Source organism: Drosophila gunungcola, unplaced genomic scaffold (assembly GCF_025200985.1).
Source record: "Drosophila gunungcola strain Sukarami unplaced genomic scaffold, Dgunungcola_SK_2 000078F, whole genome shotgun sequence".
Classification (NCBI taxonomy): Eukaryota; Metazoa; Arthropoda; class Insecta; order Diptera; family Drosophilidae; genus Drosophila; species Drosophila gunungcola.
The window spans coordinates 236,054-256,292 of NW_026453241.1; the positions used below are offsets into that span (position 1 = coordinate 236,054).

Below are 20,239 nucleotides of genomic sequence, written 5' to 3' on the forward strand. Positions count from 1 at the left end.
TTCCCCGCCTACGAGATGACACAGTCCCTACTTAAGCAAAAACCCCTTCTCAGATATAATGCCCGTGGCTTCGATCTGAATCGCAACTTCCCCGACTACTTCAAGCAGAACAACAAGCGGGGCCAGCCGGAAACGGATTCAGTCAAGGACTGGATATCTAAGATCCAGTTCGTGCTGAGTGGAAGCCTCCATGGTGGTGCCCTGGTAGCCAGTTACCCCTACGATAATACGCCCAACTCCAGTAAGTAGTCTCAGGAGTATATCTTAAACTTGTAGCATTGTATCACTGTAGCATTCCATGTCCTTGCAAACAGATATCTAAAATCTGTTTAAATTAAAACTCATAAAGCTATGTCTGTGTGGTGTTCAGTTGACCTAAAGTTATGTCTGTCTGCTTTTCAATATACTATTGCTGCATTGAGTAGGGCAGGTCTCAACGGAATCTTTGTTATACTGGTAAAACGAACTTAGCAAATCCAAATATAATGTGCTCAATTTAAATATGTTTTTAGTTATTTAAATATGAAAAAATATGAACAATTTTTAAGCCTTTTCATTTGACTGTTTTCGGAATTGATTTTAATATCTGAAAATTTAATTCTAATTTAATCCATATTTATCATAAATAAAATGCAAATCTAATACTTTTCACATAAATTAAAATACTTTAATATTAAATCGTGCAAATTTATATGCCTTGTATTTAATATTATGATTTAATATTTAATTTTAATATTGAATATCAAATTATATTTTTGTATTACTCACACATTATTTTTTTAATCTAAACTAAGTTCAATCAAAAACCACAAACTTATGTGTGTCTGATTATCTGCTGAATTACAAAACATATTCATTAATAGACATAAAGTTATGGCTCTCTGATTTTCTGGTTTTTCATTTGAGAAGAGCGCTTCACAACCGAAACTTTGTTAGGTAGCGCGTTATTCTGTTTCAATATATTCCAATTGAGCGTCAAAGGTTGTTATCGAAAGACAATTAAAAAAGCCCGTGATAACTGAATATTCGAAGAATATTATCAAGAGATCTCAGTGAATGAGCTTATACCACTTGTGTTTTTGATGCTTGCGGTTGAAATAAAAGCACTTCAAAGATATAGCATCATAGTTCCGCTTCGGTTAGGCTAAATAGATTCTTTGAGGTTTTTTTTTTAGTGCAGTAAAGGAACGATTCAAAAAAATTGCGTTCTTGATGTAAAATAAAATCACTTTAAAAATATAAACTGATAGATCCGTTTGGATTAGTTCAAATACATTTATGTGCACTAAAAAAAATTCCTTAACTTTAGGAACAATGTTTAGGTCGACATTGCTTTAAAAATGAGCCTATCATATATTTATAATTATGAAAATTACCTCATCTTTAAGGCCCTGTTTTTTATTTTCGCTTTGATTTTCTTCCATTGCAATTTAAAATTTAAATTTTTAACATATTTTTATTTGACTATTTTCGAAATTGATTTGAATATCTAAAATTTAATTTAAATTTTAAACATATTTAACTTAAATAAAATGCATTTAAATCAAATAAAAACTATGCTATGTTTTAATATTAAATAATGCATTGTCTTCAATAGTATGATTGAATATTCCATTATTCCATTTTATTTATCAGAGTAGGATATTGTTCTCGAAATTAAGGATTTTTGTTTAATGTGTGTGAGGCTAATGCCAGAGAGTTTGCAAGGGCATTTAGAGCTTCGTCCTGCGAAGCTTTAAGCCTTAAGCCTTCGGTCTTCGGCTGCCGGTCGAGATCCGATTGATAAAGCTCATTCTGTACTCTCCCACCAATATGGCTGCTCAAAGGGATCTGCCGTTCATCCGCCCTGTGCGCGAGTGAGTCCCCGAGATCCGATCCTGAACGACCCATCTAATCGAGTTTGCTTCTCTTTCCGTTCCGTTCCGTACCGCTCTGTTCCATTCTGCTCCGTTCCGTTCCGCCAAACATGTCCCTTGGGCGCAGTGTTCCAGACCTACTCGGCGGCGCCATCGCTGACGCCCGACGACGACGTGTTCAAGCACTTGTCCCTCGTTTACGCCCGCAACCACGCCAAGATGTCCAGGGGCGTGGCCTGCAAGTCGGCCACGCCGGCCTTCGAGAACGGGATCACGAACGGTGCCGCCTGGTATCCGCTGACCGGCGGAATGCAGGACTACAACTACGTGTGGTACGGCTGCATGGAGATCACGCTCGAGATATCCTGCTGCAAGTTCCCGCCGGCCTACGAGCTCAAGAAGTACTGGGAGGACAATCAGCTGGTGAGTGCAAAATCTAGTCTTCAAATTATAGTTTATTCTAAATCAAATGGGTACAACCAAAAAAAAAATTAAGTTTTTATAGTGTGTCTTATAAATAAAGTGTAAATAATATAACCCCCATTATTTTTTGTTTCATTTGTATACCAAAGAGTCTAAAACTGCAGTCTGACGATTTATTTTTAAGCCACATAAGTTTTATTTTGATACTTACGTGCTATAAATTTAATAATCATCTTATTGATGCAATTTTCGTACCCAAACTACTAGGTTATACTTGTATAAATTCATGTAGCAATAGTTTAGTTTCTATGACAATTTGTTTTTGCCTGTATGGATTATATGACTATAGAATTTAATTTTTCATTTACAATTTTCACAACATATTTTAGAAAATAAAAGGACACCAAAGCAACTCCCATAAACCAAAACTGTATCAAATTTATTATTAAATCTTTCAAACGACTCGTTAAAATGTCTGTGTAGTCCCTTTTTAAATAATTTATGTACACTAAGACCAATAACCGTTTTCTCATCTACATGATAAGCTAATAGTATTTTTATTTTTTGCTAGTTTAAGTTGTACTATTAGCTTATAGCAAGCACGAAAAATCGGGACATAGAATGTTAAGCCAATATTATAAATATATACACACAGTGTCATTCAATTTTAACTTTATATTTTACAATAATGAAAGTTCAATTTTTTGAGAGCTTTCGGTGTACAGATTTCAAGTCTCGTAACGAAGAGTTCTCTGTCAACTTGTTTTTTATGAACCTTAATAACAGCCGCACAGATTATTGATTTTTAAAGTCTTTTACATCAACTATTATAAATCAACTATCAACTATAATAAATTCTTTGTTTTAGAAGCGTTATTAGCAGAAAATGGGGCATTTAGTCTTCATACAAACGTTGCCTAAAGAAATGTGTGACCCCTTAAGTATTGTTTGGAATCAATTAAAAAGTTTGAAAAATAAGAATCCATTCGTTTGTTATTGAGGTTAAGAAATGATAAAAAGCATAAATTTAACAACAAAAGGGGTGCATTGACGTCTGCGTACGTGATGGAACACTTTCGTTAGTACGTTTTAAATCTGCATACGGAAATCTAGTAGAAGGGTATACTTTCTTTGAAGTTACATTTTAGATTAAAACATGTATTAATACATTGATACATTTTTGAGTTTACTTACCTCATAGTCTCTCCTTTACCTTTATTTAGTCCCTGATCAAATTCCTGGCCGAGGCGCATCGAGGGGTCCAGGGATTCGTGTTCGATCCGGCGGGCATGCCCATTGAGCGGGCCTCCATAAAAATCAAGGGACGTGATGTGGGCTTCCAAACCACCAAGTACGGTGAGTTCTGGCGCATTCTTTTGCCGGGATACTACAAAGTGGAGGTTAGTATGGAACAAGGGAAACTTGGTTGGATATGAATTACATATATAAGGATAAGTAAAAATGTCAAATCCTTTCAAGGTCTTTGCCGAGGGTTTTGCTCCTCGCGAGGTGGAGTTCGTGATTGTGGAGCAGCATCCCACGCTGCTGAATGTGACGCTGCAGCCCTCGAAGGTAGGTCTTCATCCCTTGGTATTATTGGGGTCACCACTCTACTCCTTATTTTAAGCCACCTCTGGTGTTGGCTAACCCATTGTGTTTCTAATCTCTTTAATCCTTCTCTGATCCCCGATAACCAATAAACGATAATCAATGACCGATAACCGATAACCGATTACCGATTACCGAGTAGTACATGGTGGCAGCTCCGGGCTCATCTACCACTACTAAAACCTCAACTCCTAAGCATCGCGTCAATGGGAAGCTGCAACTGTCCACCGAATAAATGGGATCCTCCGATTTCTTGAAGCGAATGGCTGGCGTGTAAATAATAGCTGAAGTGGTTGAGGCCCAGAAAGTGCCACGCAACTAACCCACTAAAACACCTCTGAACACCTCACTCTGAACTCCTGCACCCTTATTTGGTCTTTGTTTTTTTCTTATACCCTTTCAGATGGCATCTCAGTTTTTTCTGATATTTATTTTAGATGAGCTCAGATCTTTTTTAACAATAGTTTAGCTTAGCATTTGATGTACATATATTATTTCAGAAAGTCCTTGTAAGCTTTGTCATTTTGCAACCAATCTAAAAAGTAAACGGCTGGCGGTATAAAGATATCGATTTAAAACTAAATGTTTTAAGACCCATATTTTGAAGTTTAGTTATTAAACCGAGTTTAAATTTTTTATTCTGTGCTTATATTTTAATGTAGTCAAAAAAAAATAAGCAAACTAAAATATTTAAAAGTCATATAATTTACGTTTTAGCTGCAAGGATATCTTACCGAAATTTACTTTAGTTATTTAAAACCAGTTTCTAACTTAACTTCAGATCCAAGACATTTATTTTAAAGTTTGAAAAGTTCCCTAGACAGGAGTTAAAAAAACCCTACATTTTAAGACCTTTTCTGGTGCAAAGTTTAATTTTTAATTAAAGTTTTTCTTGATCATGATATTGTAAAGAGCATAATCAAAGACAAAATGCCAAATCCTAATCGAAGAAATAGTGATCACTCAACTAAAGCATCTTGTTAATTGACTTCGCAGCGCATTGAGGGCATCGGGGCCATGGGCGCCGCCGGAGTGCCAATTGGAGGAGCGGGCGTGATGGGTCCCGGGGGGCTGTACCGCCCGATTCCGGCACCCCAGCACTACCGCCCACCTGTACCGCCCTACGCGGGCGCCGCCTCCAGCGACAGCGGCATATTCTCGACGATCAGCAACGGGCTAAACAGCCTCTACTCAAATATCTTCGGTTGAGGCGCTGATTCTGCGGATCGTACTTAAGGATTTTTTGTTTACTTTTAAGCATGCCTAGGATTAGAGTTAACAACTTTCGTCGTACTATTTATTGTGAGCAAGGATAGAAGGGATAGCCCCGAATAAAGCGTTCAAACAGTGCAATCTATTCTATAAGATATTGGTGTCTTTTTGTTGGACTGGGTTCACTTTTGCTATCTTAACTTTTGGCTGGGTAAGTTTAAATAAATAAATAGTATTGTGTTTCTTATTCGATTGACCTAAAACAGAAATCCCATTTTGAAAAGGCATACTTCTACAGATTTGTGGTTTAACATTTTAAGAATCTGCGTTAAAATTTTGGTCCTATAATTTAACCGTAGATTTTCTGGGCAATTTAATGAAATTTAAGCTTTTAAAATATGGCCTTGCAGAAACCAAAACCCAAAACCAGCGCACCCAAGGCCATAACATTTAAATTCGATTTTTAAAAAGGCATAACTCTGCGTTAAGTGTTAGCTTGTCACTTTAGGTCATTTTCTTTAAAATTTATAATTTTTACAAAACAAAGTTGGTAGAGAAATTACATAAAGTCCATAACTTTACTTACTTTATTTTACTTCCCTCACAGATATCAGATTTTGAAAACGCAGACCTTTACAGGTGTGGTTTAATTTTCTAAGAATCTGCACTCAGCGGGGATCTTAACTATAGCTTTCCTTATTGGTTTATTGTAATTAGAAAACTGTCCTTTACACTGGCTTACACTGGGATCTAACACTCGAAAAATAACTTTCTTTTCTCAGACAAAAAAATCTTTATAAAATCGATTTAATTCGGTTTGTTGACTTTAATAGCTTATTGGCTTCGTTAATATGCACCCTTCAAGACAAAGCGATATTTATTTTGTTAAAGAATGTTCTATTTGTAGTACTATAAACTATCGATGAAATCGGTAAAAATGTTATTTACACATTTTTAAAATAATGGTACCACACAAAAAATTGTGTTATTTTCTGAATCAGGTACAGAACAGATTAAAATAATAATTAATAAATAAACAAATATATCGAAAATACCTGCGTTTTTAATATTTGTAGTTTATTTTTTTAAAAAGCAGTCCGAAAATTGATTTATTTCAAAATGGAAATGCATTTCTTGAACAGTCTTTACAGTATTTTTTAAGTGTAATGGCAGTTTCAAAAACCTTTTTTAAGAGAATACCTTCGACTGGGCAGGTCGGAAAACGTCGTCATATTTAGAAAAATTTTCATTTTCACTTTGAAAAAATTCAATCGAAACATTCATGCAAAAGCTATCAACAGAAATCGACTCACAGAGTTTTTCTTTTTTTTTTTTTTTTTGGAAGAACGCCCAATACTAAATTTAATCCGGTACTACCTTTATCTTAAAATAAAAACCACTAACAAATAGTAACAATAAACTTAACATAAGGATTAAATCCATTTCGAAAGGAAGAATAGTAAAATATGTTGGGCTGCGCTTTTGAAACGGAGAATCTCGGAAGAGGAAAGAACTTTGAGTTTCGGGTGAGTATGGAGAACGGGGAATCCACGGGTGGAAAAACCCTTGCAGAGGTTAATATATGTATGTTGTTTCAGTCAAAAGTATCAGGGAAAAAGACTAATCCAACCCCATAAAGTACCACATATTCTTGCCTAGAAGAGTTTGTTCTTGCCATGTCCGTCTGTCCGCTGGATATAACATTTCCAAAAGTCTTTTTTCTGTTTCAAGGTAGTGTAAAATAAATAAAAACAAATTATAGCTTTTTTTCAATTTATTCAAATAAATACCTCTAGTTAAAGTAAAGGGTTACTATTAATAAATTTCGGTTGTAATTTGGTTAAAATCGTACAACGACATCATATTTCAGCGTAAAATCGTCAAAGATTCATTGTTTTTATTAATGGACGCTTGAAAAAGGTGATTATAGTCGCTTTATAGTAGTTTTATAATTTTTTTTTTGTAATAATTTTAAATGTTCAAATACATTACTTTTGTTTTAACTCGATGTTCAGAAGTGTAAACACGGTTTAAACTAAAATGTTGTTTGAAAACGAATGTGTAATAATCTACAGACACAGCAATTCTGAAAATTTACAAGACAAACAACTTTTTCATTTATATTAAAGTTTGTAGATTAGTTGAAGGCCGTAAACAGCTTAGATTAGTTGCAAGTCCCATTTCTGCAACATATCAAATAATCTAACAATATTTCTGTAAACTTTTCAATTTTGTTTAAGAATTTATAAACAGTTAGAAGGCCGAAAGAAAGTGAATTTTCCAAGATTTTTTCTTTGTTCACATATTATGGTACCTTTTAACTGTATTAGAAGACTTAGTATTAGTAAAAATATTTATTTAGAAAGGAGCTATATCTAATCTCCGGGATCTCCTTTCTCTCACATATTTTGTGTGTATTCTTAAAGAAATAAAGGAAATAAAATAGAAATAAAATCGATTTCTTTTAAGTTATACCTGTGTAAAACCCTTTAATAACTCTCTCTTCTCTTAAGCGAAACTCGGCTTTAAGTGTATATGAAGTATAATTATTAATTCCTGGTTACTTAGTTTTCTGGCCCGGAGTCCATTCCGAATGCGGTGAGGCGGTACAATGAAATGCGGGGAGCCGAACTGGCCCAACTGAAGCGTCAACGGGACGTGGGCCGAAACCAGGTGCCCAGCATGCCGCGCTTCTGTAAGGTTCGTCGTCCCGGCCAGGATGTGACCAGCATGGTGACCTCCCGTGACCTGGACGTGGTCACCCAGCTGTCCCTCGATGCGGAGCCCATCGGCAATGGGGACAACGATGATGAGGAGTACGCTGAGGAGCAGGGCAACTTCCATTCCCTTTTGCCGGCAAAGCGACTTGCTGGTGGCGCCGAATCACCGAAAAGAGTGAAGAGCAAATCCAGGGGCAGGAAAAGGACGCATACACTGGTGGGAAAAGGTCGCTATCCGGATGCCGTACAGAATGGCCTTACCTTGGAGAGATTGGAGGAACTGCATCGGGAAGTGTGCGCAGAACTGGAGAGCATTGGTGAGTCACCACAACCAAGTGCAAAGGTAACGCCGCGACCATTTGGGCTTAAGAATCTGGCGAAACAGCGAAGGAATTGGGTAAGGAAGAGGCAGGAGGCGCAGAGGAAACCCCAGGAGATTCAGGACTCCCGGAAGCACAACAAAGATGCCGATGCCGATGCTGATGCCGGTCAAGTGTCCGTCGAGCACTACCATACGCCGCAGGCCAAGTGGGTGGACCTTGTGCCGTCGGCCATGATGTCGCAGGCCATGAAGGTTGATGTGTGCCAGGCCCAGCATGCCACGCCCCTGTCCGCCTACCAGTTCATGGAGCAGCATGGCAGCATGGCGCCCGAACCGCTGACACCCTTCTTTCTGGAGGACAGCGATCTGGAGCACGAGTATGCGGATCGCCAGGGCTACCTGCGTTATGTGGAGGCCCGACCCGAACACAGCTCCAGTGATTGGGATCAGGTTGCGGATCAGGATCAGGATGAGAGAGTCCCGGCGAATCCAGTCCCAGGTCAACCCCGCTTCGTGGAGCTGGAGAAGCGACCGCACCGGGTCAGCCTGCTCAGGAGCCTCTCGCCCATGCGGTACACCTCGCAGAGATCGCAAGATCAGGACAACATCGAGGTGCTACCGCCGGAGCTGCGCCAAGCCTCGACTTCCAGGAAGGGCAGCCAAAGGCCAGTGACAGTGGGGGGTCAGTCACGCAGGACCAAGGGACCAGGTCAGAGGAGCCCCCCAAGCCCCCCAAGCCCTCCAAGAACACAACGTCCGACTGGCAGGACAGGTGGTGGAGATGAGGCTGTGGCACAACAGCCACCCACTTTTGAGCCCTCCAAAGGTAACAATGCAACCAAGTGCCCACCCGAAAGGCAAATCAAACGGCGCAGGACCAAACCCCTGGTGGTGTACAGCAAATCCCTGGAGGATCTGAAGTTCGAGAAGCTGGGCATCTACAACAGGATCAGCCTGACGCAGGAGCGGATCATCAGTGCGTTGGACAACCTGCAGTCCAGTCTGTTGCAGCTCCAGGTGCCCCATTGCAGTGCCCAGGAGCGCCAGAAGCGGCAGCGCAATGCCTTCGAGTTCTGCGTGCGCTTCTCGCGGAACTTCCTGTATCCGCTGAAGGGCATGATCGACGATGTGCGCCTCACCGCGGTGGCCAGCTTCAGTAGCGCGACCTCCAACGAGGCCTGCCAGCGGGTGGTCTGCGTCTACGGACTGATGCAGCAGTCGCTGCACACGTATCAGCGCCAACTGCGCTACTTTCTGCTCGAGAAGGTGCCCCAAAAGCTGAGCGCCCTCATCGAGATGATCTACACGATGACCAACTGCTGCCTGGACAAGGGCGTGCTGGATCGCCACGATCCGGTGGTGGAGTGCCTGCAGGAGCGATGCACCCGGTTCCTCAGCTTCATCGAGGACATGCAGGAGGAGCGCCTCAAGCTGGCCAGGGAGACGTTGAGGCGATTGCACAAGCAGCAGCGTCATCAAAGTCAGGGTCAGGGTCAGGGCCAGCAGGACACCGGTGTCCACTCGCAACATCGCAAGAAGAAGTCCCTGAAGTCCGTGCCCCCGAGGACACCCACCCAGCCCAGACAGGAGAAGCTGCGCTCCCACGAGCGCTACGATCTCAAGATGTGCCTCAATGACCTCAAGCTCTACGAACCGCGTCTGGTGCCCAAGGAACGTCAGCAGGCGGAGAAACGCCCCCAAAGGATGCGTCGTCCCAGAACCAACACCAATTCCCATACCAATACCCATACCAATACTCATACCAATACTCATACCAATACTCATACCAATACTCATACCAATACCCATCCAAGTGTGACCACCACTCCAGCTGTGGCTTCCGGTCCAACTGGGCCACTGGGGGAGTTGCCTTTCGATCCAGAAACTCAAGGCGAGGTGCAGACCCAGATGCAAAAGGTGGGCGATGGTGGCACTACCAGTTCGCTGAGCACGCTGCCCACTTTGGGTCCAATGGGTCAGTGGTCGAAGGAGGAGCAGCTGCATCGGGCTTTACTGGATGCCCTGCATCTGGTGTCCCGCTCCCAGGTGCAACAGGTGCTCGATCCACTGATGCGATCGCTGCGCGTCATCCTGGACGAGAAGCTCCATCAGAGTCATAAGCAGTGAGCTCCCATTCCGCCAGTGATCGAGACATTGTCCACTTTATAGATTTCCCAAATTGCTTAATCAGTATTTACCTCGATCATTACCAGCTCCACTTCTGATTGCTGAAAGTGTGAAGCCATAGAAACTAAATTGTTAAGTATTTGTTAGTGCAAATAAAATGCTTACTTTTAATGAGTCAAATTGGAGGATTTCTTTATACATTTTCTTTTTTTACTTACACCAATTCTGTACAAATAGGATAAAAACTAAAAAGAAAGCTTGGCCGATCTTATAATGAAAATATATTCTCCCAAATGACACCTTTGGCATAGGGGTAAAAAGTCTATAATTGATTTAATTAATTAAAGTCGATCAAGCTTTCTTGAGCCCTTAACATGATAAATAATGTTAGGCGGTAAGCATTTATTCAATATCTATCCATAATGAAAAATTTCCAAATCGAACAAATATTTCAAAAGTTATAAAGAAATGAAGTTTAACGACAAAGCCAAAAAATAAATATAACATACCACCAGATGGCGCGGCAATAGAATTGCAAGTAGCGCCATCTATTGGCGGAACAATTACATTGATTAACAAATTAGTCGTTGCACTGAAATATATAGTTCCTTCTTTCTCATAAGTATAACCTATAACACAATCTGAGCTTCCCACTAACAACCACTAACAATTCCCAGAAAAATTAGATCATCGTTTAATTGTATTTTGTTTATTTGTAAGAGATATCAACAATGATTCAAGATTAATTTTTATTTATATACCATTTATCAGATACTTTGTGCAGTACGAAAACGATCAAGAGAATATCAAGAGAGGATCGTTGTGGGTGTGTTGGGTTGGCTTTCTTTTTTTTTTTTGGGAGGGGGGGGAGGGGGTGAGAGTGTGAGTGAGAGAGAGAAAGAGGGAGAGAGGGACAGACGGCATATATATCAACTAAGGAGAATTATAATTATTTTAAGCATTAACACCCCCTGCCCCGCATATCAACCCAGCACCACCCACCATCATCGAATGCACTTTTCGTGTTCATGTCCATCAAATATTACGATTTCTTTTTCCCTCCTCCAGTGGATTGGAATTTTCATTTGCACATTATTATGACCTTGCTTCCTTTCGTTCGGCTCTGTTCTTGTGTTCTCGGGGATGGGTTCAACAATTTGGATTACTACAAATACCATAATAATAGATAATATACATAGATATCGAAGTGAATGGTACGGACACGGGTCCGGATTTCTAGCCGGAGCAGGCCGTGCACAGTGGCTTGTTGTCCTCCACAGCGAAGGTACTGGCCGTGATGGGAGCGCCGCATTTCTGCAAGTAGTAAACAGTTTAAGATTTGGCCAAATATTATTTTAATTTTAGATTCTGAAAGTGCACATCCACTATTTGAAAGACCACTGGCTCACATACTGATTCTTTAACATATCTTTAAAGCCGATTCAAATTTAATGATTAAAACAGTGAAACATCTAGGTTTAAAAATTTAACAAAAATGGAGCATTTGGTATTTACATACCATATATAAGATTTGGTATTTTTCCGACATTTTTCTGCCTATTTTACGATAGGTAAACTTTTTTAAAAAGTTTAATTTAAATTTATTTCCCACAGATCTACAGTAATGCTAATGAGTGTACAATTTTAGATTTAGTTTTACTCATAAGATTTGTCAAAAAAACCAAATATGTTTTAGGTAGTTTCGATGAGAACTTAGAAAATTCGAAGTTCAAAATGCGGATACACTCCAAAACCCCAAAAAATGTTGCACAGTATCATTGATGGGAATAAGCACTCTACTCACCTTGCACTTGAAGCAGTCGCGATGCCACTTGGCGTTGAGGGCCACGATCGCGTTCTCCGTGATTGGCTGACCACATCCGGCGCAGCGGGCGGCGAAGAGCTGCTCGAAGTCCACCCGGCAGTAGGGATGTCCGTCCCGCTCGTAGAAGGAGGTGCCCACCAGCGGCTTCTTGCAGGGACCGTTGCACACAAAGCACTCCTCGTGCCACGACTGCTCCATGGCCTTGATGGTGCGCTATTTAAATAGTTTAGATTTTATTTAAATCATTCATTTCTTATTTTACATTTTGCCAAATTAGAAAATAATCCTAAAGTAAAAACTGAATTATTTAAGAAACTACTTAAACTTCAAAGCATCAACCTTAAATTTAAACTATCCTTTAAAATTTTACATTAAATAATGCTCTATTTTTTATTATTTACGGTTTCATTTTATTGTAAGATACATTCAGGGTAATATAATTGTAAAAATGATCAGTTTCCTTTAAATATGAACATAAAATTGATTTTAAATGTGGCCGCAGTGTCACGATCTTAACATTTTCATTAAAATTATTCGTACGACACATCATTTTTGTTAGAATACATTTTTTGACCAAAAGCAACAGTACGTGTGAGTGAGTCTTTGTAGCAAATGCGCTGACCTAAAATAGCATTCCCTTATTTAATTTAATTTAAGATACTAACTGTAAAAAATATATTTTATTAAATTCTGCAAATGTATGACTTTTTTATTAAAAAAAAACCAACAAAAATATGATATTTTTATAAAAACAAGTGCAAATGTGTGATTTTTTATGAAATCATTACAAGTTAAAAGTTTTTTGCAACTTTTAAATAGCTTGTAGAACTTAAATATAAATTAATCATTTGCATACTTTTGCGCTTTAAAATAAACCGAGCCAAAGGTGAATCTACAGCCAATAACCAATAGTGCACACAATGTGCATATATAGAAATATTTATAATCATTATCAAAGCCAATCAATCGCGCACACACCCACGATGAGTTCAGAGCGACCTTGCTTCAAATTTGAGCATCGAAAGTGGAAAAATAAATGCTCTCCAAAAGAATTGTATTAGAATAATGGAAAAAGTGGTTCACATGATAATTAAATAATATTTATGGAGCAATCGTAATGTTTTATTTAACGATACATATTTTAAGAAATGCTTATTAAAATTATATTTGAATTGCTTTTAATTGACAATCTTTTCATTTTAATACCAATAAATTCAAAACGCCTAAAATTTATTTTATGAAAGGAAACTAAAAACCGTGTGGTTTTCTTAAAATATTTAAGAAAAAGTGCGGAAGAATTGTGCGATTATTCATCATCATTACTCATACTCATTTCATTTTATATGCTGAAAAATACTGGTTTGTTATGGTATATGAAAAGGTTTAAGCATCGCCAACAGTATTGGCATGAAATTCCCCGAAGCTATTAAAAAGTATTTTAGAATTATAATGCGGAATTTTGTATTTTAATCGGTTTTCAAAGTGCTTAAATGCAGTTTGGCTTTATTGGCTTAGTAATATATGCATAAAAGGTGCAAATTTGAATGACTTCGAAAACGTTTTGTGGTGCCCGAAATATAAATATAAATAGAATAATACGAATACTTTCTTGCATGTTTCATTTGGAAAACGTCTAAATATACGAATCGCAATCGCTTCCTTAATTAAATCGTCACTAAGCAAATACGACAGATATCTAAGCGGCTTTATGGCGCAGCGTATCTAGGTAAATGTTGACAGTATCATTACACCGATGCTCGTAAAGCGCCAGAGTTTATGGCAAACAGACGATGCGAATTTTGGAGGAAAAAAGATATCTGTACACACAGAAATATGATTCTGTTTCTAATCACGTTGACCATGAATTTCCGGGAGCAAACATACAAAAATTAAGCTCAAAGCGAAAGTAATTATAATATATTCTTCAAAAGACACACAGAAACAGGACCACAGTTCTCCTAACAAGTGGATATAGCTTTAAAACTTTAGTTAAGCCTTAGTTTCTTCTCAAAATATTTACATTAATACCAAATTAACTATTATCACTAGTAACTTGTAAGGTACAATTTATAGTTAAAAAAAAAACAATCTATAAATTTGGCCCGAAAATCTTAACTAATAAAAATAAATTTTAAATGCTATTGCATACTTTCGACAACCTTTTAAAGTTGTTTAAATAAATCTAGATATTTAAATAATATATTTTTATACAGTTTAAATTCATAATGCATAAATTATATGAAGATCAAACGGTTTTCTAAGAACTCTTATTAATTTATATAAAGTATATTAGAACTTATACATTAATAAAGAAGAACAAGTATTTAGTAATTAATTTATTATTATTATTATTTGTTTTTTTATAAATCCTTATTCCAAATTACAATTTGCTTTGAATATTGTTATTATCTAACATAAACGTAAATTATATGTTAGGTAGATTACATTTTGTTTTATATTTAGTTTGATTAAAACATATAGAATCAATTTTAAGCCCAACATTTTTAACATTGATCAAAAAGTTGGATTTAATAATAATACATTTTAATTTATATTATGATTTTAATAATTTCGGAATATATTTAATTGTTTGATTAAAATTAAACTTAAAACAAATGGGATCCAATTTTACCCAACATTTTCCACATTAATCCAAAAATTTGATTTCACATATTATTAATATTTAATAATATGAAATTTTGCATTCAATAGCTAGAAATTTTTGTATTCCATTTACTTATCCATGTGGGGATTACTTACCTCCAGGATGGGCTGCTTGCAGCCGAAGCAGGTGCCCGAGTAGTTCTTCACGAAGCAGTCGGAGCAGACTGGCTCCTCGGCCTGGATGTTAAAGGTAGCCTCCGAGATGGGCCGGTGGCAGTCCTTGCAGGCGAAGTGCTCCGGATGCCAGGTCTTTCCCAGCGCCGTGATGATGCGCTGCTCGATGACCTCATTGCACTTGTGACAAACGGACGCCGGCTCCGACTGGCGAAATAAAATAATGCAAATAAAACGGGGGATAGAAGTCATTAATTTCGCACATTTCAAATAGAAAACACGTACTTCAAATATTTCATAATACACCATAATTTTAAGACAGTTTTTCTGGGAGCGGGCGAATGAGATTCGGCTGAGATTCAACTCATCAGCGGGTTCAAAAACCGCAGAGACAGCTGCTGGCGCGAATTTACGTAACCTAATACCAAATGCCAAAGGCCCCAGCACAAAGAACCCCCGGCACATGAATATCAAAATATATATATATAAATGTATCATATATATACCGCAGTATACTACAATAAACGATGAGCATCAGCGTAAAATCATTTACAAAGCAGCAGCAATAATAACATTAATATATTATACAATAATGAGTTAGCCAAGTGGGCAGCTACCAAAGTTGTGAAAGGTGAAAGTTCTTGAGATTTAATTTAGGTCGTTAAATCATTATTAATTTATTACTTAGCTGAAGCTTTAAAAATATATTTAATTTTTTTTCCAATGTCAATTACTGTAGACAAAACTAATTCCCGTTAAAAAATGCTTAGTAACAATTAATGGCCGTTGCAAACATTAACTACCCTAACCAAATAACATTAATAAATAAATTGCTGTACAGCTATTGTTTTGGTTTTTTAAGCTTAAAAAATGCAATAGTAACTTTTCCCAAAGTATGCTCAAAATATGACTTAATTGATAGTATAGTTGACCCAAAAAGTATGCAGTTTAGTTTAATGGCTTTTCTTTTTGGCAGCAAACACCTGCTGAAACTGCCTGCAACACTGTTTTTTAGGGCTAACACTTTTCCTTTTGCTGGTCATGTTGAGCTATTAGCTTTAGTATGCCCAATATTATGCTTAACTATGGTCAGCCACGACATTAGCTAGCCCAGCACGTTTGGGCCATTATCACCTGGTGGCAGCAAGTTCGACAAAGGGGAGAAAAGGGAAAAGGGGAACCCACCCAAGAAGTCAGTTAAAACAGGTGTGTTGGCCAAGTTGCCACCCGCCTTAAATGGCTTATTAAACCGCAACAATTGCCCATAAAAATGCAGCAAAAGGCGGCCATAAATAATGCAAATAAAGTGAAATATCCGCAAATCGCAGGAGGGGGTGCTTCGGTGTTTTCTTGCGGTTTTATTTACATTTCGGTGTGCGGGCTGTGGAGCGGTAATTTTCAAAAATTTAATTTGCACAAATTAAACGCACATTTCCTTCGGTTTTATTTTTTTTTCTTTTCGGTTTTCGGTTTTCCACTTTTTTTCTTGTTTAAAGTTTTGCGCCAGATGTAGCAACAACAAGCATTTCTTTCTGCATTAGACGACGTCTCACTTAGATCATCGCTAGAGTTAGAATCGAATTAAACAAACACGCACGAGAAAGAGAGGGGGCGAAGCCGAAAGAAAGAGAGGGGGGCACTCTTAGGGGGCCAAGGGCAGTAGCTCTCGCACACTTCAAATGAGTTTGGATAAAGAAAACAATAACAAAAGGCCACACACAACCAGAATACAAACAAAAAGCCAAGCAACAAAAATTAAGCGAAAATTTTCAGCGCTTAATGGGCAGCAAACAAACAAACAATATAAAACAAAAAAATTAAAAGAAATAAAGAACAATAAATAAGACGATGACTTAATGCCCTTTAAATCTGGATATCCCATCATTCATATCCTTAATAAACAAAAAAAAATATCTTAATACTAATCTAAATACAATCTCCCTATTTTTAAATTTAAACACAACTAAGTTTTATATTGATTAAAATAAATTTTAATCTTTGAATTTGTGTGATTGGATTCCTGTGTTTTAGTATATAAGTGTTGTAATCAATATAAAACTTAGATGTGTTTAAACTAAAAAAAGAGGGAGCTTGTAGGGTATGAAGGATCGGATTTGCAGATTTAGAGGGCATTAAGTGATCGTCTTATTTATATATGTGACCAAAGTTCAATGACCTTTTTCTTGGAGATTAACGCCAGCAGAATCTATAAATTGAACTAATTACAAATCGAAGTTGCCTGTTAACCCATTTAGCTGCAAATTCCATCTGCACTTAACCCGCCATTTAACCCACTGTCTCCCATCTTTTGCTTACTCAGTTCAACTCGAATTGCAATTTTCACGTTTATTACGTTTTTGTTGACGATTTGCATTTCTTATCAGTTAATTGCCGCAATATTGCAAGCGATTTCAATTTTTTTTCCCCTTGAAAGCACCAAGAACAGTACAGGCAGATGAAGCAAAAAAAAAAGAAAATTAACAATTGCAGTAAGAAAAAAGAAGAGGGAATACATATGAAACCAATACATCAGAGGCCACCGCAACAAGTTGAAAACAATTTTACAGTTTTTTTTATTTTGTTTATTCATAGGCGATAATTAAAATATTGAATGCATGAATCATTGGAGGCAGAGAAAATTTACAGGGGCTTACAGGGTTGGCTATTCAAGGGGGTGTGGGGGGTGGCGTCAAGTGCTCTCTATTGTTGTTATTGTTTGCTCTGCGGTCATCAATCAGAGTTGTCAATCAGCGAGGAGCAGCAGCAGCAGTGGAATATATCGCGGGGTATACGTGTATATATGGGCCTGTTGCCTTGGATCAGATAATTCGTAGCAGACGCCTCCAATAAGCACAAGATCCCCCACACACTCTTAACATCGTGTGGCACACAGTGCGTATACGTAATGGCCAAGAAAACCATTAAACCATTTAAACTGTGAGTGAAATGCCGAAATGGCTTTGTAATATACGGCATATATTGTATATAAATAAGATAATCTGCAGGAAAACTTTGCGGAAGATCGATGAAGGGGATTATGCAAAGATTTTTGTGCTGGGGAAAACATTTAAAATTTAAGAAAACGAAAACCTCAGCCAAGGTTGATTTGAAGATCTCGTAAAATACGTATGGTCAAAGAGAAGCATAACTTAAACTTGGCAAACTTATAGAAAGTTCAATTTATGAAAGAGAAATGGACAAGCGTATCAGAGATTTTTTAAAGACATTGTAGGGGGGTTTCTTTTTAAACTCTTGAAAATGATTTTTAAAAACCATTTAAGTAACGATTTCGGAACAAGACCAAGCTAACTACAATGGTGCAACATTCAAAGATGTTAAATATTTTTAGCAAGCCAAATTGGTCATTAGTGAAGGAATTCAATTGTTTGTTGAGTGAAGTACATACGTTCTAAGGTAAAACAAAATAAGTTGCACATTATAAAAACCAATGAGTTCATGAGAAACCTCTTCTAAAACATGAGCTAGATAATCGAGTTGTTGAGAACATGAGAGCAAACCTTTTTCATTCAAGCAATAAAGAAACTATTTAAAGATCACAAAGCAAAAGTCTAACAACTTGGTGGGCTTAGAAAAGGTGCCAAGCCCAAGACTAGCATTTATTTCCGCCTTGTTAGTCGGGTGAATAAACCAATTCCATTTATCAGTCGGCGAGACTCTGACCAGACCATCACTCTCTCCCCGATCACGATTATTATAGTGATGATGACGATAATGATGATCGCGATGATGACTCTTCAAAACCTTCTGGTTAAGCAGGCTTGCCAAAGTGGCTGATTTATATGGCTCATTTTATTAAGCGGACAACGAATAAATCGCTTTGTAAATTGATGATATTTTTGTGTAAAAAGCAAGGCATGATATCATCGGAACAGAGATATTCTGGGCTTAGCTTAACCTTAGGTCGGTTTATATATATATAAAATATTTACGAGTGTATATAAAAAACGAGGCCCTTAATCCGCACTTTAGCTTTCGCCCACTGAGAAACACTGTTCGAAATTCAAATATTTTCCAAAACACGACTTAAAACGCCCACTTGGCAAACACTTGGTAACTCTTGAAAATCGTTTTTTCGCGGGCTAACTATTTTTTTTTATTTTTAGTATGGTAATTAACATAAAGTCTAATAAGGCAAGGCAAACCATATTCGAGTGTGCGTGAATTTTTTTTTTGTTTGTTTTTTTGTTTTCTTTTTTCGGGTAGCCAAAAGCCAGATGGATGACAATTTCAGTTGATTTTAGTTGACTTCGTTGGCAGTTGACACTCTAAAAATTCCGCTCACACACTTGTGCCATGAATCTTGCACATGGAAAGCACAAAACAAAAAACTGAAAATTGAATACTGAAAACTGAAAACTTACAAGCCGAAAACAGAAAGCGGAAAATCCAAGCAGACACACAGTGAATGGGTGGCCAACGCGGCGTATGAGCAATCTCCAACCTGTTTGAAAAACGCCCACGCCGTAGATTTGGGTTTCGGATGCGGAGTCGGCATGGGATTGGGTTTGGGTATGGGTCTGAGACAGCCAGCTGGGCGACCAGTTGGAAAGTGATTTGAATATGGAGCACCCTGCCTCCCACTACCCACTCTTTTTCCCGAAATGGTTAATATATTTCACTTACCATTTTGCTTGCTGTTTTTGCTGCCGCTGCTTGAGTGCTTTGTTGTTGAGATTTGAACTTCAAAAAAATATATAAAGCAATACAGTTGACATTAGTTTCAAGTAAGCTGATGTTTTGAGGGAACACAAAACACAAACTGTTGAATGGAAAAACATAAACATAACAAAAGAAGAAAAAAAACATCGGTATCACTATAAAAAAACATTGTTTCCAAAAAATATGATAAATAACTATAATTTATTGATAGTTTTGGCTATGCAAATTTTTATACTTGGAAATTCAATTAATGTATCTGAAAGATACTTTAATACAACTTCTTCTTTAACTTCTAAAACATAAAATTAAAACCTTAAACAATATATTTTTGATTAAAACCGTTTGGGAACTGACCAACCGCACCTCGTCGAAACAAAGTAACCCTCTTAGCAAAATCTGTCAATAAAACGAAATTTCGGAACAAAAAAAAAACAGTCGGCTTCAAATAATTTAAGTTATTGCAGCAAATATTAAAAAGTTTCCCCCTTCAATTTTTGCGTATATATTTTTTGCTTGTTTATTTTTGTTGTGTACCGTACAAATTTCAGTTGAAAGCCGGGATAGAAACACGCGAAACGTTGGCAGGGCGCGAAAATAAAGTCGAAAAAAACCCCGCAAGTCGTATTGTCGTACGGACTAGGCTATATAGGCTATATAGTGAGTTGTATCGGATCGAATCGGGTCGAAT

General features: G+C 37.6%; 3 protein-coding genes across 9 annotated transcripts in view; 2 read left to right on the forward strand and 1 right to left on the reverse strand.

Annotated features, from left to right (window-relative positions):
* LOC128264805 (carboxypeptidase D) overlaps window positions 1-5,252 on the forward strand; it is a 30,935-nt gene extending 25,683 nt beyond the window's left edge. Inside the window, exons 5-10 of one of the 4 annotated variants that reach the window (XM_053000480.1) lie at window positions 54-241; window positions 1,827-1,856; window positions 1,984-2,279; window positions 3,503-3,679; window positions 3,759-3,851; window positions 4,884-5,252. In XM_053000480.1, the coding sequence (XP_052856440.1) occupies window positions 54-241; window positions 1,827-1,856; window positions 1,984-2,279; window positions 3,503-3,679; window positions 3,759-3,851; window positions 4,884-5,096 (997 nt within the window). In that variant the 3' untranslated portion in view covers window positions 5,097-5,252. Of the gene's footprint in view, window positions 1-53; window positions 242-1,826; window positions 1,857-1,983; window positions 2,280-3,502; window positions 3,680-3,758; window positions 3,852-4,029 lie in introns of all 4 variants that reach the window. The other 3 variants (XM_053000482.1, XM_053000481.1, XM_053000483.1) reach the window with 3 other exon arrangements.
* A 1,084-nt stretch (window positions 5,253-6,336) lies between these two features.
* On the forward strand, window positions 6,337-10,448 carry LOC128264791 (uncharacterized). Its single transcript, XM_053000461.1, has 2 exons — window positions 6,337-6,625; window positions 7,668-10,448. The coding sequence occupies exons 1-2, from the start codon at window positions 6,566-6,568 to the stop codon at window positions 10,266-10,268; spliced, it is 2,661 nt and encodes an 886-aa protein (XP_052856421.1). The 5' UTR covers window positions 6,337-6,565; the 3' UTR covers window positions 10,269-10,448.
* Window positions 10,449-11,130: 682 nt separating this feature from the next.
* Window positions 11,131-20,232, reverse strand: LOC128264790 (transforming growth factor beta-1-induced transcript 1 protein). 4 transcript variants are annotated; one of them, XM_053000460.1, is made up of 6 exons: window positions 20,091-20,232; window positions 19,516-19,572; window positions 14,854-15,078; window positions 12,073-12,306; window positions 11,491-11,582; window positions 11,131-11,433 (listed from the first exon to the last, which is right to left on the reverse strand). In XM_053000460.1, the coding sequence occupies exons 2-5, from the start codon at window positions 19,516-19,518 to the stop codon at window positions 11,505-11,507; spliced, it is 540 nt and encodes a 179-aa protein (XP_052856420.1). In that variant the 5' UTR covers window positions 19,519-19,572; window positions 20,091-20,232; the 3' UTR covers window positions 11,131-11,433; window positions 11,491-11,504. The 4 variants fall into 4 exon arrangements, with proteins under 4 accessions (XP_052856420.1, XP_052856417.1, XP_052856418.1 ...); XM_053000457.1 differs by having other exon boundaries at window positions 11,131-11,582; XM_053000458.1 differs by having other exon boundaries at window positions 11,131-11,582; window positions 20,086-20,226.
* Between the last annotated feature and the right edge of the window lie 7 nt (window positions 20,233-20,239).

Coding starts and splice junctions, on each gene's coding strand:
- LOC128264791 (XM_053000461.1), top strand. CDS start 6,566: ATGTTGGGCTGCGCTTTTGAAACGGAGAATCTCGGAAGAGGAAAGAAC. Junction 6,626..7,667: donor GAAAGAACTTTGAGTTTCGG/GTGAGTATGGAG, acceptor CTGGTTACTTAG/TTTTCTGGCCCGGAGTCCAT.
- LOC128264790 (XM_053000460.1), bottom strand. Junction 12,307..14,853: donor GCAAGCAGCCCATCCTGGAG/GTAAGTAATCCC, acceptor CTATTTAAATAG/CGCACCATCAAGGCCATGGA. Junction 11,583..12,072: donor GCGACTGCTTCAAGTGCAAG/GTGAGTAGAGTG, acceptor TACTACTTGCAG/AAATGCGGCGCTCCCATCAC.